This window comes from Myotis yumanensis, unplaced genomic scaffold (assembly GCF_028538775.1).
Source record: "Myotis yumanensis isolate MYYU_CA2020_CCGP unplaced genomic scaffold, mMyoYum1.0.hap1 SCAF_24, whole genome shotgun sequence".
NCBI classification, from domain to species: domain Eukaryota; kingdom Metazoa; phylum Chordata; class Mammalia; order Chiroptera; family Vespertilionidae; genus Myotis; species Myotis yumanensis.
In genome coordinates, this window is record NW_027223775.1 from 9540822 (window position 1) to 9555448 (window position 14627).

At 57.0% G+C, this 14627-nt stretch overlaps 1 protein-coding gene across 1 annotated transcript in view; it reads left to right on the forward strand.

Moving 5' to 3' along the window:
* The window catches only part of PUDP (pseudouridine 5'-phosphatase), a 28114-nt gene extending 19491 nt beyond the window's left edge, over positions 1–8623 (forward strand). The window contains exons 3-4 of the mRNA XM_070402725.1: positions 5387–5616; positions 7068–8623. Of these exons, the coding sequence (XP_070258826.1) occupies positions 5387–5616; positions 7068–7244 (407 nt within the window). The 3' untranslated portion in view covers positions 7245–8623. The remainder of the gene's footprint in view (positions 1–5386; positions 5617–7067) is intronic.
* Positions 8624–14627: the final 6004 nt, after the last annotated feature.

Sequence of the window (14627 nt, forward strand, 5' to 3'; positions counted from 1 at the left end):
CATGCAGGGTGTGTCCCTCCTGGGCCAATCACCAGGGAAATGGCCCCTGATTGTCATGCAGGGTGTGTCCCTCCTGAGCCAATCGCCAGGGAAACGGCCTCTGATTGTCATGCAGGCGTGTCCCTCCTGAGCCAATCACCAGGGAAATGGCCTCTGATTGTCATGCAGGGCGTGTCCCTCCTGGGCCAATCACCAGGGAAACGGCCCCCGATTGTCATGCAGGGCGTGTCCCTCCTGGGCCAATCACCAGGGAAACAGCCCCTGATTGTCATGCAGGGCGTGTCCCTCCTGAGCCAATCACCAGGGAAACGGCCCCTGATTGTCATGCAGGGCGTGTCCCTCCTGAGCCAATCACCAGGGAAATGGCCTCTGATTGTCATGCAGGGCGTGTCCCTCCTGAGCCAATCACCAGGGAAACAGCCCCTGATTGTCATGCAGGGCGTGTCCCTCCTGAGCCAATCACCAGGGAAATGGCCCCTGATTGTCGTGCAGGGCATGTCCCTCCTGGGCCAATCACCAGGGAAACGGCCTCTGTCATGCAGGGCGTGTCCCTCCTGAGCCAATCACCAGGGAAACGGCCCCCGATTGTCATGCAGGGCGTGTCCCTCCTGGGCCAATCACCAGGGAAACGGCCCCCGATTGTCATGCAGGGCGTGTCCCTCCTGGGCCAATCACCAGGGAAACGGCCTCTGATTGTCATGCAGGGCGTGTCCCTCCTGAGCCAATCACCAGGGAAACGGCCCCCGATTGTCATGCAGGGCGTGTCCCTCCTGGGCCAATCACCAGGGAAACGGCCCCCGATTGTCATGCAGGGCGTGTCCCTCCTGGGCCAATCACCAGGGAAACGGCCTCTGATTGTCATGCAGGGCGTGTCCCTCCTGAGCCAATCACCAGGGAAACGGCCCCCGATTGTCATGCAGGGCGTGTCCCTCCTGGGCCAATCACCAGGGAAATGGCCCCTGATTGTCATGCAGGGCGTGTCCCTCCTGAGCCAATCACCAGGGAAATGGCCTCTGATTGTCATGCAGGGCGTGTCCCTCCTGAGCCAATCACCAGGGAAATGGCCCCTGATTGTCATGCAGGGCGTGTCCCTCCTGAGCCAATCACCAGGGAAATGGCCCCCGATTGTCATGCAGGGCGTGTCCCTCCTGAGCCAATCACCAGGGAAACGGCCCCTGATTGTCATGCAGGGCGTGTCCCTCCTGAGCCAATCACCAGGGAAACGGCCTCTGATTGTCATGCAGGGCATGTCCCTCCTGAGCCAATCACCAGGGAAATGGCCCCCGATTGTCATGCAGGGCGTGTCCCTCCTGGGCCAATCACCAGGGAAATGGCCCCCGATTGTCATGCAGGGCGTGTCCCTCCTGGGCCAATCACCAGGGAAACGGCCTCTGATTGTCATGCAGGGCGTGTCCCTCCTGAGCCAATCACCAGGGAAACGGCCCCCGATTGTCATGCAGGGCGTGTCCCTCCTGGGCCAATCACCAGGGAAACGGCCCCCGATTGTCATGCAGGGCGTGTCCCTCCTGGGCCAATCACCAGGGAAATGGCCCCCGATTGTCATGCAGGGCGTGTCCCTCCTGGGCCAATCACCAGGGAAACGGCCTCTGATTGTCATGCAGGGCGTGTCCCTCCTGAGCCAATCACCAGGGAAACGGCCCCCGATTGTCATGCAGGGCGTGTCCCTCCTGGGCCAATCACCAGGGAAACGGCCCCCGATTGTCATGCAGGCGTGTCCCTCCTGAGCCAATCACCAGGGAAATGGCCCCTGATTGTCATGCAGGCGTGTCCCTCCTGAGCCAATCACCAGGGAAACGGCCTCTGATTGTCATGCAGGGCGTGTCCCTCCTGGGCCAATCACCAGGGAAACAGCCCCTGATTATGATGCAATCCCCGAGGGACCCAGTATAGAGACTGCTCTGGTGGGTCCTCCTCTCACAGGGCACTAATCTCCTGGTAGGGCCCCACCCTGGTGACCTCGTCCAACGCTCATCCTTCCCGAAAGGTCCCACCTCCCTTGGTGGCTCCGTCTTCTCCCCCCTCCCCCACGCCTGACACCCAGTGTGCTGTTTAAAGTCCGCTTCTCTGTGAATTTCCAAGCACCTCTCCGTTATGGGTGTCCGTTTCAGTTCCGCTGTGACGAGGATACACATGCTGCATGATTTCGATTCTTTTAAAACACGGTAGAATCCCTTCCTGCCTGAAGGATTCAGGGTTGTGTCTCGCTGAAGGTCCCACGAGTGAGTGAGGCTGATTTGTATTCTGCTGTTGGGTTCGTCCTCGTACAGATGTCGACTCAGATCAGTGGCCTGAGGTGTTTTGAAGTCGGCTCTGTCCTTACGTGTGTTCTGTTTCCTTGTTCTAATCACGACCGACAGAGGCAGCTGAGGTCCGTGCCTGTGTGTCTCTCCATCCTTTGCTAGGTTTTGCCACGTGTGTTGTGACGCTCTGTTGTGTGATGCACGCGTGTGTACACCGCTGTGCCTTGTTGCATTGGCCACCGTCATTATGAGATGTTCTCCCTGATAATGTCATTCACTATCCTGAGGCTCACTCGTCTCTCTTTAATAGGCTACCCTGGCCCTGGCTGGTGTGGCTCAGTGGATAGAGCGTCGGCCTACGGACGGAAGGGTCCGGGTTCGATTCCCACCCAGGGCACATGCCCGGGTTGCGGGCTCGATCCCCAGTAGAGGGCATGCAGGAGGCAGCCGGTCAATGATTCTTTCTCATCATTGATGTTTCAATTTCTCCCTCTCCCTTCCTCTCTAAAATCAATAAAATATATTTAAAAAATATATATAGGATACCATGACTGTCCTTTGAGTAGCAGGACACATAGAATTCTCAACCCTTTATTTATTTTTTAAATATATTTCTACTCATATCAGAAAGGAAGGGAGAGAGAAAGAGAGAGAGAGAGAAACATCAATGATGAGAGAGAATCATGGATTGGCTGCCTTCTGCATATATTTTTATTCATATCAGAGAGGAAGGGAGAGGGAGAGACAGAGAGAAACATCAATGATGAGAGAGAATCACCGATTGGCTGCCTTCTGCACGCCCCCTACTGGGCACGTGCCCGTAGCCGGAATCGAACCCAGGACCCTTCAGTCTGCAGGCTGATGCTCTATCCACTGAGCCACACCAGCTAGGGCTCAGCCCTCTTATTTTTCAACCTGAGTATTTATATTTAAGGTGGGTTTCTTGCAGACGTAGGCAACTGATCTGAGTCGACATCTGTACGGCGACGTTCCCAACAGCAGCAGAATACAAACCACCCTTACGCACTCGTGGGACCTTCAGCGAGACGCAACCCTGAATCCTTCAGGCAGGAAGGGATTCTAACGCGTTTTAAAAGAATCGAAATCATGCAGCCTGTGTACCCTCGTCACAGCGGAATTGAAACGGACGCCCATACCGGAGAGGTACTTGGAAATTCACAAATAATCAGACTTTAAACAGCACACTTGGGTGGAAGGTTGGGAAAAAGACGAAGCCACCAAAGGAGGTGGGACAGTTCGGGAGGGATGAGAGTTGGAAGAGGTCTAGAGGGTGGGGCCCGAAGAAGGGGTCCCCTTAGGACCGAGGGGTACCCACCAGCGCGCTCTCCACCCTGCCCCCCTGGGGACTGGCCAGGAGGGCCACGCCCTGCACCACCGTCGGGGCCGTCTCCCCGGCGACTGACCCAGGAGGGCCACGCCCTGCATCCTGTCTGGGGGCTCCTTGGTGGCTGTGTCGTGTCTGCAATTCCGCGCGGCCGCGTCTCTCCTGGCATCTGGGTGTGTGTGTCTGCCCCTCTGCGGGCTTCGGGAGTCCTGGACGCACAGTGGACGCTCCGGACTTTGCGCCCAGCAGAGACCCGGTGCCACGTTCTCTCTAAGGCCTGTCGCGCTGTCCAGGCTGGAGTTGAGGTCCGCCCGTCCTCTGGACCGGGGGTGGGGAACCTTCTCCTGCCCAGGGCCGTGGGGATGTGTATAACTCATTCGCGGGCCACACAGAATCACCCGCTTAGACGTTCGCCTGCTCTGTAGGGTCAGGTGTTTAATGAACTCACCCCTCAGGCCTCGGCGGGGCCAGACCCACGGTTTCCTGGTCCTGCTACCCCCGTGGGCCAGACGCTCCCCACCCCTGCCCCAGCGGCTCACAGGAGGGCTCCTCCCAGCCCCAGCCCTCCCAGCAGCGGTGGCCGCATCGCAGGCGCTGGTGTGCGGAATAATGACCGCAGGCTGTGCTGTGGCCACGGAGGCAGCAGGGCCTCACCTGCCGCAGCCATAAAGCAGGAGTGGTTATGGGATCAGCACCTTCTTTCGGGGGGAGCCCTGGCCCCTAGGGAGGATCTAGACACCATGCTGTCCTAGGCGACCTTGTAGAGGCTAGGGGCCTCCCTGAGCCTGTCCCTCCTACCCCTGGTCCTCCCTGAGCCTGTCCCTCCTCCCCCTGGTCCTCCCTGAGCCTGTCCCTCCTCCTCCTGGTCCTCATGGAGCCTGTCCCTCCTCCCCCTGGTCCTCCCTGAGCCTGTCCCTCCTCCCCCTGGTCCTCCCTGAGCCTGTCCCTCCTCCCCCCCGGTCCTCCCTGAGCCTGTCCCTCCTCCTCCCTGGTCCCTCCCTGAGCCTGTCCCTCCTCCCCCTGGTCCTCATGGAGCCTGTCCCTCCTCCTCCTGGTCCTCCCTGAGCCTGTTCCTCCTCCCTGGTCCTCCCTGAGCCTGTCCCTCCTCCCTGGTCCTCCCTGAGCCTGTCCCTCCTCCCTGAGCCTGTCCCTCCTACCCCTGGTCCTCCCTGAGCCTGTCCCTCCTCCCCCCTGGTCCTCCCTGAGCCTGTCCCTCCTCCCCCCTGGTCCTCCCTGAGCCTGTCCCTCCTCCCCCCTGGTCCTCCCTGAGCCTGTCCCTCCTCCCCCCTGGTCCTCCCTGAGCCTGTCCCTCCTCCTCCCTGGTCCCTCCCTGAGCCTGTCCCTCCTCCCCCTGGTCCTCATGGAGCCTGTCCCTCCTCCTCCTGGCTCCCCTGAGACTGTCCCTCCTCCCTGGTCCCTCCCCCTGATCCTCACGGAGCCCGTCCCTCATCCCTGAGCCTGTCCCTCCTCCCTGGTCCCTCCTCCCTGATCCTCCCTGAGCCTGTCCCTCCTCCCTGATCCTCCCTGAGCCTGTCCCTCCTCCCTGGTCCCTCCCCCCTGGTCCTCACGGAGCCCGTCCCTCATCCCTGAGCCTGTCCCTCCTCCTCCTTCCTCCTCCCTGGTCCTCCCTGAGCCTGTCCCTCCTCCCTGGTCCTCCCTGAGCCTGTCCCTCCTCCCTGGTCCTTCCCCCTGGTCCTCACGGAGCCCGTTCCTCCTCCCTGAGCCTGTCCCTCCTCCCTGGTCCCTCCCCCTGGTCCTCACGGAGCCCGTCCCTCCCCAGGGGTGGAGCGGCTGGTCCGCCACCTGCGCCAGCACCGGGTGCCCATGGCCGTGGCCACCAGCTCGGGGTCCGTGTCCTTCGAGATGAAGACCCGGGGCCACCGCGACTTCTTCGGCCTCTTCGACCACATCGTGCTGGGCGACGACCCCGCCGTGCGGAGGGGCAAGCCGGACCCCGACATCTTCCTCGCCTGCGCCGGCCGGTTCTCGCCCCCCGCGCCCCCGGACCAGGTGCGCACGGGGGACTGGGGGGGGGGGGGGGGGACCAGGTGCGCACGGGGGATGGGGGGGGCAGGTGCGCATGGGGGATTGGGGGGGCGGGTGGAGGGCACGGCCACCTGGCTCTCCGACGAGCCCTGCCCGCTCCATCCCCGAGGAGTCGCCCTGCACCCCTGGGGTGCACCCCGAACCCTGCCCCTCCACTCCCTGGAAAGGTCCTCTTCCAGAATAAAGCCCTCCAGCTCCAGCTAATGGTGCTCATCTGTCCTGGAGGCGGATTCAGACGGCCTTCCCTCAGCTGGGGAGCATTGAGGCCTGGGGGTGGACTCAGATGGCCTTAGGCTTAGCTGGGGGGGGGGGCATTGAGGCCTGGGGGTGGACTCAGACGGCCTTAGGCTTAGCTGGGGGGGCATTGAGGCCTGGGGGTGGACTCAGATGGCCTTACCCTCAGCTGGGGGGGGCATTGAGGCCTGGGGGTGGACTCAGATGGCCTTAGGCTTAGCTGGGGGGGCATTGAGGCCTGGGGGTGGACTCAGATGGCCTTACCCTCAGCTGGGGGGGGCATTGAGGCCTGGGGGTGGACTCAGATGGCCTTACCCTCAGCTGGGGGGGCATTGAGGCCTGTGGACCCAAGGGTCCCGGGTTTGATTCTGGTCAAGGGTATGCACCTCAGTTGCAGTCTCCCCCCCAGTCCAGGCCCTGGTCGAGGCGCGTGCAGGAGGCAACCCATCTCTCTGTCTCCCTCTCTCTTCCACTCTCCCTAAAAGTCAATGGGAAAACATCCTCGGGTGAGGATTAACGGTGTGTGTGTGTGCGTGTGTGTGTGTGTATGTATGTGTATGTATATATTTGAAGTAAATAATAAAATAAAACACGACCAGCTCCCAAGTTACTTAAAAGCATGTTTCCCCCCACAATTACCTCTCCTGCCCTAGATATTATTGATTGAACAGAGTTTTAAGATTCCAGTCAGATAGAGTCTGGCCCTGGCTGGTGTGGCTCAGTGGGTAGAGCGTTGGTCTGCAGACTGAAGGGTCCTGGGTTCGATTCCTGTCAAGGGCACGTGCCCGGGTTGTGGGCTGATCCCCAGTTGGGGGCGTGCAAGAGGCAGCCGATCCATGCTTCTCTCTCATCATGGATGTTTCTCTCTCTCTCTCTCCCTCTCCCTTCCTCTCTCTGCTCTGCATGTTCAGTGACTGATTGAGCAGAGTTTTAGGATTTGGATGAAATAGTTTTAAACCCAGGACCCCGCCCCGCCCCTGATTGGGATCGTGGGCGTCTGTCCCCTAAGGGGTCGGCCGTGTGGGAGCAGCGTGCTCTCCCCTCCACCGTCCCTGAGCCACAGCCTCTCCCTCTCTGTCCCCGCCTGCTCGCCTCCCAGCGACGGAGACGAGGAAGGAGGCCTGGGCTGCACGTCTGTCCTCCGGGCACACCCGTCTCAACCCCCTCTCTCCCACCTGCAGTGCCTGGTCTTCGAAGATGCCCCCAACGGGGTGGAGGCGGCCCTGGCGGCCGGGATGCAGGTGGTGATGGTCCCGGACGGAAACCTGCGCCGAGAGCTGACCACGAAGGCCACGGTGGTGCTGGCCTCCCTGCAGGACTTCCAGCCCCAGCTCTTCGGGCTGCCCCCCTTCGCGTGACGCTGCCCCGCCCGGCCCCCACGGTGCGAGACCCCCGCCAGCATCGGCAGGGGCGTCCCCCACACGCCCGGGGTCACCCCTCCAGCCTCAGGCCTCCCGCCCCTTCCCTAAATGCTGGCCAGCCAGCCCGGCCCGTGTGGCTCAGTGGTTGAGCATCGACCTAGGAACCAGGAGGCCAGGGTTCGATTCCCGGTCAAGATCGCAGGCCCAGGTTGCAGGCTCCATCCCCAGTGTGGGGTGTGCAGGAGGCAGCCGATCCATGATTCTCTCTCTTCATGGATGTTTCTCTCTCTCCCTCTCCCTTCCTCTCTGAAATCAATAAAAATACATTTTAAAAGTATATAAAATAAAAAAATGTTAGCCAACCGCAACTTGTCCATGGACAGATTCAAAACAGGCAGCCCAGAGCAGAACCGACCCACACCGTCACGTGAATGACCTGGGAAGGCTCGCATCTGAACAGTCGTGTACTTATCATGTACACGGAATGTACACGCTTGTACATCCATGTACATGCTTGTGTGGGAATACACGTGTGTACTCACGTGTGTGTCTGTATACATTCCTGTGCATGTACAATCCATCCCCAAGGCAAAGTTATACTTGAGTTTATTTCTTCCTGCCCCCTACCCGGCACCCGTGAAATGCGGGCACCTACACGTATGTGCCTTGCTGTGCACCTACGCGTGTCCGTATTTATGTCCATTCCGTGCTCCGTCACTCACTGGTGTTGCCCTGGCAACCAGTGGCCGCCGACAGCAGCGCGGTGGCCCTTCTGTGGGTTTGGCGAGCCGCGCGGGAAGCCGTGTTACGGCCGAGCCGTAGGAATTCCACCTGCTCGTTAGCACACGCTGCCATGCTGACTACGGAACATAGCATGTCTGCATAGCGTGTCCAACAGGGCATGCATGCTCTCTACCTCCAGCAGTTGTTTTTTTGTATTTTTTTGGTGTGATCTTTTGTTGTTTTTTTACGGAGCTACTAAACCCAAGACGGCCAGCGTTCACATAGAGATATTTTGTTATAGAAAAAAAAAACGGGGAAGATGCGATCAGAGGGGGTCTCCACCGCCTGCCCCCTTCCCTGTGGTCCCCGTCGCTGTCATGGAGCCAACTCTGTACGCTGTCCGTCGCGGGAAAACCGTAGCCGTGCCCGGAGGGGCCGGTGGGATGACGTCTGGCCAGCATGGCCTCGGGTTAGCATTTTCATGTCTGTTCTTCGCATTCTCTTTCGACTGGCGGCCGCTTGTAACATCGTACGGGTTCCCTCGCCGGTGAATTTACTTGAATAAAACTTTTCACACCTGCTGGCGTGATGTTTGTATGAAAGGATGATTCTACCTTTTCTTTTAAAACTACAAACAAATAAAATTGTCCTCTAAGAAATGTAAGACGTAAGTGTGGCTAATTGACAGTTTTTCTTAACTCAATCACACTAATTGTACAATGTGTTGTGTGTGTGTGTATATATATATATATATATATATATACACACATATATATATAAACACACACACATATACGTATATACACACACACACATATATACGTATATACACACACACACATATACGTATATACACACACACACATATATACACACACATATATACGTATATACACACATGTACACACACAAACATATATACTAGATGCCCGGTGCACAAATTCATGCAAGGGGCTCGGCCCTTGCAGCCCCGGCTTCGTCCAGAAGGTCGTCTGGAAGGACGTCCGGAAGGTCGTTCGGCTGTCCGGTCTAATTAGCATATTATGCTTTTATTATATAGGATATACAACTAGTTGCCTTAGTTTCATAGCTCATTGACCGTGGGCCTACAGCAGTGATGGCGAACCTATGACACGCGTGTCAGAGGTGACACGCGAACTCATTTTTTTGGTTGATTTTTCTTTGTTCAATGGCATTTAAATATATAAAATAAATATCAAAAATATAAGTCTTTGTTTTACTATGGTTGCAGATATCAAAACATTTCTATAGGTGACACGGCACCAGAGTTAAGTTAGGGTTTTTCAAAATGCTGACACGCCGAGCTCAAAAGGTTCACCATCACTGGCCTACAGCCTGCTGACCACAGACCGCCTGGCTCACCCAGGGGCGCGCACCCAGCAAAGAATATTGGGGGGGGGGGGGACTAGAAAGGAGGGTCACACAGGCCTGTGTTATATGCACAGAGCATATCTATGCAGTTATAACACCCATGCCCTATCTCTCTATATATATTTCATATCTCTAGTCTCATCTACATCCACCGCTATCTCCTTCGAACGTTGCTGTCTAAACAGCTCAGGGAAAATCGAATGTGGCTCTCCCATCTGTGCCATCCGATGGTTTTGGATTAAAGGGAAAATTACCATGGCTACACGCCATCTCTCTCGTGGGAAGCGTTACAAATCTGCAGCAGGCATGAGCCCAGTTCTCCAGCCTCACGCCTGGTGCGTTTGCATAGCGTGTCCCCACATAACACGGAATGTGGCCTCGGATGCTCATACAGTGGTCGGCACCCTATGCTGTGCCTGTGTGTGTGTGTGTGTACGCGTGTGTTAGACATCCTCTCTCTCTCTCCCTCTCTCTCTCTCTCTCTCTTTCTCTCTCGCAAACACACACACACACACACACACTTCTACCTTCACAAATGCTCTTTCCCCAGAGTGGTTAACACTTTTTAAAAATATATATATATTTTTACTAGAGGCCCGGTGCACAAATTCCTGCACCAGTAGGGTCTCTTGGCCTGGCCTGCAGGACCGGGCCGAAACCAGCTCTCTGACATCCCCCGAGGGGTCCCGGATTACGAGGGCGTAGGCCAGGCCGAGGGACCCCACCGGTGCACGATCAGGGCCGGGGAGGGACGCGGGAGGTTGGCCAGCCTGGGAGGGACCGTGGGGTGGGCTCCAGGGTATGTCCAGCCCGTCTCGCACAGTCCTGATCGGCCAGACCCCAGCTAACCTACCGGGTGGAGCGTCTACCCCCTGGTGGTCAGTGCACGTCATAGCGACTGGTCAACCGGTGGACTGTCTGCCCCCTGGTGGTCAGTGCACGTCATAGCGACTGGTCAACCGGTGGACTGTCTGCCCCCTAGTGGTCAGGGCATGTCATAGCGAGTGGTTGAGCGGCCTTAGCATATCACTAGCATATTACGCTTTGATGGTTGAATGGCCGACCGGCCAATCGGATACTTAGCATATTCGGCTTTTATTATATAGGATTGACTGCAGAGAGGACAGGAGAGGGAAAGAGAGATAGAAAAATCCATGATGAGAGAGAATCATGGATCGGCCGCCTCCTGCACGCCCCCTACTGGGGATCGAGCTCACAACCCGGGCACGTGCCCTGGACCTGGAATCCAACCGTGACCTCCTGATTCGTAGGCCGACGCTCAACCACTGAGCCACGCCGGCCGGGCTGGGTAACAACACTCTTAAGAGAAAAGAATGGGTTCAAGATCAGGAGCAGGCATTTCGTTTAGGATGGATTAGGACCTGAGCCCCTTCTATGGGCTGATGTCTCCATCCAGAGAAAAAACCCTCTCCTCCCCACGGGCCCGTGCAGCCTGGCCGCCATGCAAAGGGCAAGATCACCTCCCTTCCTAACCCGTCCCCACCCCCTGGGCCCTCTCGCTGGGCCAGCTCCGGGCCTCCCCCACTGCCCCCGATGGGCCTCGCAGACACCACAACACCCAGGCCTCCCTCTGATTCCCATGCAGCTCCAAGCAGAGCTCTGTGCCGTGTTCCAGAGGGAAGTGGATCGCGTGGACACAGAGAGCCAGGGAGCATGTGTGTCCAGAGGCGGGAGATAGCGGGCGGAGAAGAGAAGGACTTGTCAGCGTCTGAGATAAGATCGGGGTGGGGGGGGCGGGCGGGGAGCCCGCTCATAGCATTGATGGAGCGCCTGCCTGCCAGGGGCTGCGGGCTTTCTCTCCCCTAATCACAGAAGCTGGCGTCAAACCATTACTCAGACCTGGCCGGAGGGTGGGTGTGGGAGAGAGAGGAGTGAGACGGGGGGGACATCCATTATCCCTCGGTCCAGCAAAGGAGAGGCGATAAGAGTTACTCTAAGTGGTTTCACCCACAGGGACAGAGAGGAATGGGCCGCGGCGAGAGAGGAGAAACGCTTGACATGAATAAAAGCATCTGTGGCCCCGGCCATTGTGGCTCAGTGGCTAGAGCGTCGGCCTGGGGACCGAAGGGTCCCGGGTTCAATTCCCGGCCAAGGACACGTACCTGGGTTGCAGGCTCCTCCCCGGCCCGGGGCCCTGGTTGGGGCGCGTGCAGGAGGCAACCCATGGATGTGTCTCTCTCACATTGATGTTTCTCTCTGTGCCTCCCCCTCCCTTCCTCTCTCTCTGAAAATCAATGCAAAAATATTCTCGGGTGGGGATTAACTGAATGAATGAATGCATGAATGAATGAATGCATGTATGAATGCATGAATGAATGAATGCATGAATAAATGAATGCATGTATGAATGCATGAATGAATGAATGCATGTATGAATGCATGAATGAATGAATGCATGCATGAATGCATGAATAAATGAATGCATGTATGAATGCATGAATGAATGAATGCATGATGAATGAATGAATGCATGAATGAATGTATGAATGAATGAATGAATGCATGAATGAATGAATGCATCTGTGAGGCCACGTTGCTAACCTGACCAGCTCAGGGAAGGCCTTGCAAACTCAGAGACCTGAAGTCAGCACAGAGGATTGGCTGACATGAAAACGATTTAATTAAAAAGCAGGCCTGGCCGGTTTGGTGCCCGTTTGGTTCACTGGATGGAGCGTCAGCCTGGGGACTGAAGGGTTCCGGGTTCGATTCCAGTCAAGGGCATGGACCTTGGTCGCAGGCACATCCCCAGTAGGGGGCAGGCAGGAGGCAGCTGATCGATGCTTCTCTCTCATCGATGTTTCTAACTCTCTATCTCTCTCCCTTCCTCTCTGTAAAAACTCAATAAAATATATATATTTTTTAAAAATCAAAAGCAGTTTACACTATAGTAGTGGGTGGTCACATCCTAGGCCGGTATATTCCCTAACAAACACCATCTTGGATCTTCCCTGAGCCTTTTTTTTTTGCATCTGAGATGACAGAACCTGTAGATCAAATGTCGGGGTCACCTGTCACCTCCCTTTCTCCAGACCCCTCGAGGCACGGCCCATGTGTCAGGGCGGACACCCCCAAATCCCCTCATTGCTATTTTCATCGTGTTCATTGCTGACTGTCGACTGTCCGACACCCACCTGTGTAAATGAATCACGTGTCCATCATTTCACTTTTCATCCAATCCCGTGGTCTCTGCTTGGCTTTCTCCCGCCTCCTGATCCATCCCCGATGGATCCATCCCCTAGGAACCCACGTACGTCCGTGTCTTTGATTGTCATGTATAAAATAAGATTAAAAAAAAAAATCGCCAATCTCCAACCCTTGAGGTTCTGCTTCCCGGCCGTTGTCGACGGTTTGGCGCCAATAAACTCGCAGAAATTCTTACAGGTTTGAATGTGTCTTACGTCCACCCTCCCACGTGTGTATTTGTCCGCGTGAGTTATACGCACCCGCTCTCTCTCTCCTGTTCCCCAGTATTTGAAAGTGAAATATCGATGGTGCGATATTTCACTTCCCAAACACACAGGTCCCGCATGAAAACGCTTGTGTGGCCCGGCCGGCGGGGCTCAGTGGTTGAGCTTCGACCTACGAACCAGGGGGTCCCGGGTTCGATTACCGGTCCAGGGCACCTGCCCGGATTGCAGGCTTGATCCCCAGTAGCGGGCGTGCAGGAGGCAGCCCATCCGTGATTCTCTCTCATCATGGATGTTTCTCTCTCTCTCTCTCCTTTCCTCTCTGGAAATCAATCTATATATATAAAAAGCCAGCAGCCGGAACACCCCAGTGGCTATGAGGCCCATTGCTGCTAGCAAACTGGCCCGATCTGGGGGTGAGGCCGGGGGCCAATCTCCCTGGGCCCCTCCCCCTGGCTGGCCCAGCCCCTAATCGCTCCCCTCCCCAATAGGGAGTGGACTGGCCAATCTCCTGTAACCCCTCCCCCCAGCCATCGCCACCCCCAATGGGCCCCTGACTCTGGTCAGGGGCAGGGCCTACTGGCCAACCACCCATGGCCCCTCCTCCAGGCCACTGGCCCCCAATCGCCCCCCCCCCCCCATTGGGAGCGGGGCCCACTGGCCAATCGCCCGCAGCCCCTCCCCCCAGTGACCCCGGCCCTGATTGGACTGATAGGCCCAATCGGGGTGGCTGGATGGCCCACCTCCCCCCATCTCCTCCTCCCGACAGGCCTGGCCCTGATCTGCCGATTGGGGCTGGACCGGCCAGAGCCCACCTGTGCACGAATTCGTGCACCGGGCCTCTAGTACAAATATATTAAAGAAAAAGAAAATAGACACAATGAACTCTGAAAAAAACAATAATAAAAAAAAAAATAAAGAAAAAGAAAAAAGAGACAGTGGCCTTTGGCTGGCCCAGGGCTTTCCAGGAATAAGATGGGCGTGAATGAGGGATGGGGACGCCACAATCCCTTTACGCCGGGCGGTTCCGTGACCTTCGTGTAATCCAGGACGGGGATTACAGGGCTGATCCCTCGTCCCTCTGCCAAGTCGCCGCCACGCTGGCACCGGGGACTTGGCACGCCGACGCTTGTCTCCCGGCCAAGGAAATCCGCCTTCAAGGGCGCGAGGAGGCGCCGGGCGTGGGAACCAGGCCAGCACTCAACCTGCTCCTGGGGCTGGGGGTGGGAGGGGTGGGAGCTTGTCAAGGCCACGGCGACCTTCACAGCCCAGGGTGTGGACCCCGGCTCATCCCGTGTGTCTAACAGCGGCGACCGGCTCAGTCACACGTGTCCTGCACTCTCGTCCTTTACACAAATTCCGTCGCCTCGCCCTCAGGGTAACACGCTGGGGAAACCGAGGCACGCTGAGGTGACAGCGCTGGGATTTTTTAAAAAATATATATGGTTTTTATTGATTTTTTATAGAGAGGAGGGGAGAGGGATAGAGAGTGAGAAACATCGATGAGAGAGAAACATCCATCAGCTGCCTCCTGCACACCCCCCACTGGGGATGTGCCTGCAACCAAGGTCCATGCCCTTGACCGGGAATTGAACCCGGGACCCTTCAGTCCGCAGGCCGACGCGCTATCCACTGAGCCACACTGGATAGGGCAGCGCTGGGATTTTTTTTTAAATATGTTTTTATTGATTTTAGAGAGAGGAGAAGGGAAAGGAGAGAGAGAGAGAGAGAGAGAGAGAGAGAGAGAGAGAGAAACATCTGTGATTAGAGAGAATCACAGACCGGCTGCCTCCTGCACGCCCCCTACTGGGGATGGAGCCCGCAACCCAGGCATGTG